At 42.2% G+C, this 3,005-nt stretch overlaps 1 protein-coding gene across 1 annotated transcript in view; it reads right to left on the minus strand.

Moving 5' to 3' along the window:
* Tgm7 (transglutaminase 7) overlaps positions 1–3,005 on the minus strand; it is a 24,910-nt gene that overhangs the window by 6,283 nt on the left and 15,622 nt on the right. The window contains exon 7 of the mRNA XM_031373637.1: positions 2,646–2,784. Within this exon, the coding sequence (XP_031229497.1) occupies positions 2,646–2,784 (139 nt within the window). The remainder of the gene's footprint in view (positions 1–2,645; positions 2,785–3,005) is intronic.

The raw sequence follows: 3,005 nt of genomic DNA on the forward strand, positions 1-3,005 counted from the left end.
AAAAAAAAAAAAAAAAGAAAAGAAAAGAAAAAAAGAAAAAAAGAAAAGAAAAAGACCTGCTGTGCTTACAAATTGGAAGAGTTACTATCGTAAAATTGGCTATACTTGTAAAAGCAATCTGTGGAAATGACACAGTCACCATCAACAAGGGAAAAAACAAAGTCATGTCTTTTGTAGAAAAATAGAAGCACCTAAAAATCAGCATGCTAAGTAAGCTAAGCCAGTATCAGAAAAACAGACACCGTAACTTCACTCAATTGTAGTTCTTAGATTTTAATCTCTTAGCATGGAGAGGGAGTGTGCATATCCACAGGTATGGAGGTCAGAGGACAACTTTTGGGAGACAGTCCTTTCCTTCCTCCTTGTAGGTTCTGGTCTCTGGGCAAAAAGCATCCTTACCCACTGAGCAATCTAGCCAGCCATTAGATTTTTATAGATACTTAAAAGAATGCATGTATATATTACATAGACACACACATATATATGTCATAATATATACATATACACATATATATTATATAAAAATACAAGTGAAACTGTCTAGGGGAACAAAAGGGACAAGAAGAAGGGGAAAGGAGGAGGCCAGGGTCTGGGAAGAATGTGCTCAACACATAATATAAGATAGCTTGTGAAAAACACTCTTATGTATCTGCTGGGACTGGGCTCCACAACTCTGCATTTTGATTAGTTGTGGTTTTCTGTGCTGGTCTCCACCTGTTGCAAAGAGAGGTTTCCTTGAAAAGGTGTGAGGACTACAGTTACATAAGGAAATAAAAGAAATAATTTTAAAATGTCCTTATATAATACAGTACCAGACAGTGAAATAAAATAGGAGTAAATGAGTTTTTAACTGTGATATGTAGCATAAAATTTATAAAATTCTATGCAAATAAATAAAAAAGAAAAAATCTGGAGGCAGCAAAAGAGAAAAAGAAATTTTTAAAAAGTAATTGCCAGTTGTCATCAGAGACACTTCACCCAGAAACTAATAGAAACCTGCAGCCAAACATTAGGCAGAGCTTGGGTAATCCCTCAGAAGAGGGGGTGGGGAAGGATTGTAGGAGCCAGACTGGTTAAGGATATCACAAGAAAACTGACAGACTCAACTAACCTGGGCCCACAGGGGCTCCCAGAGACTGAACTGCCACCCAGGGAGTCTGCATGGGTCTCACCTAGACCCCTCTGCATGTAAGCTGTGCTTGGTCTTCTTGTGGGACTCCTAACAGTGGGAGCAGGGCTGTCTCTGACTCTGTTGCCTGCCCTTGGGACCCTTCCCTCTTACTGGGTTGCCTTGTGAAGCCTTAGTACAGGGGGTGCCCAGTGTTGCAACAAGTTGATATGCCATGGCTGGTTGATTTATATCAAGGCCAGCCTTTTTTTTTTTTTTTTTGAAGAGAAACAGAGGAGTGGATGGGGGCGGGGAAGGGCAGAGAAAGGGGAAACTGCAGTTGGGATGTAAAATAAATAAAATAAAAATTTTAAACTCGAAAAATATGTATCTCATAAAAGCTAAATATTTACAAAAAAAAATTGCCAACTTAAAATTGCAAGAACAATACAAAAAAACCTCATCTGTTAATAACATTTTTCCCCATTTGTCTTCTTTTGTATGACTATGGATATAAATATGATATATATGTATACATACATATATATATATATATTTCCCCAAGAATAGTACATAACCTAGTTAACTTAGCACTTATGGATATGACCTTTTTACAGCTAATTTGCTATCTATATTTCAGTTTGTCAGTTGATCTAGTAATGCCCTTTGTAGTCTTCTTACCCTACAGAACTCAGGCTAAACTCACACATTGTATTTTTCCTATAATATCTTAGTTTCCTTTGATGTTGGATCTGTTTCTTGGCCTTTCCTCATTATGCTGAGATTTTGAAAACATCCCCCCACCCCAAGTGAGCCCTGTTGGCAGCTTGTCTGGCATTCTCTTGATCCGATTCAGTTATGTAGACGGCGTTCTAAGGAAGGGATACATCCCTCCCAGGTAGCCCACTGATCTTGAACCAGTTACGACTCAGGCCCCAGTCTGCGAATCCCAGTTTGAAGAACCTTCTCACCTGCACCCTGTCCTTCAGCCCTAACAACCCTGTGAAGTAGACACTGTCTGCACTCTACAGAGGAAAGTGCAGCTCCGTTTCTCACACCTGGAAACTAATAGAAAAGAGAGTGGGAAAGCAGACCCAGGGTGGAGCAGGGAGGAAGAGAACAGGGAAACGCACAGATAAATGAACAGAGATGCACAGATAAAGCTCCCTCTGCTGTAGCCCCAGAGAGGAAGCCAGACTGAAGAGCTAAGCAGAGAAATCCAGACCAGAAAGTCCTGGCTCAGCCTCCTGGGGGTATGGGAGACTGACTGCTAACAACCAAAAGCCTCAGAAGGGCCAGTGAGCAGGACACAGCTGTTCACATGTCCCAAGAGTCAGGATGATGTTCCAATGCCTATGATGTCTCAGTGAGTTCCCTTTGATGATCTAATTAGCCAGGTCAGCCTCCTAGGCTGGGGAATTCTTCCCTAAACATCACCAACAAGGTATTACAGGACAGTCACACATCCAAGGCAAGCCAAATCGGCTTCATCCCCTACCTGGGACAGTGCTGAGCTGTTACAAACAAAACCTCTTACCAGATTTTGTCTGGCCTCTGAGCCGGCAGCATTTCTGCGGTTCGGTCATAGTAGGTGTCGATGGTCAAGTTCCCATCTGTGTTGTGTGCAGAATGGAAATTGGAAACGACTCGGGTTGGAACACCTAAGCATCTCATTACTACAGAGAGGAAGGAGAGATGGCTGAGCTCATGTCAGGCAGAGTCATTACCTTTTCATGCATAGTTTCTCACCTTTAAACTTGCAGCATCTGTTTTATTCCCAAAGGGTGCAATGAAGAGAAGCTCCCGCCCACCTGCCCACTTACCCACCTGCCCACTCGCCCACCTACCATCTGCCCACCTGCCCACCTTCTCACCTACCCATCTGTCCTGTCCATCT

The sequence above is a fragment of the Mastomys coucha genome, unplaced genomic scaffold (genome assembly GCF_008632895.1).
Source record: "Mastomys coucha isolate ucsf_1 unplaced genomic scaffold, UCSF_Mcou_1 pScaffold15, whole genome shotgun sequence".
Classification (NCBI taxonomy): Eukaryota; Metazoa; Chordata; class Mammalia; order Rodentia; family Muridae; genus Mastomys; species Mastomys coucha.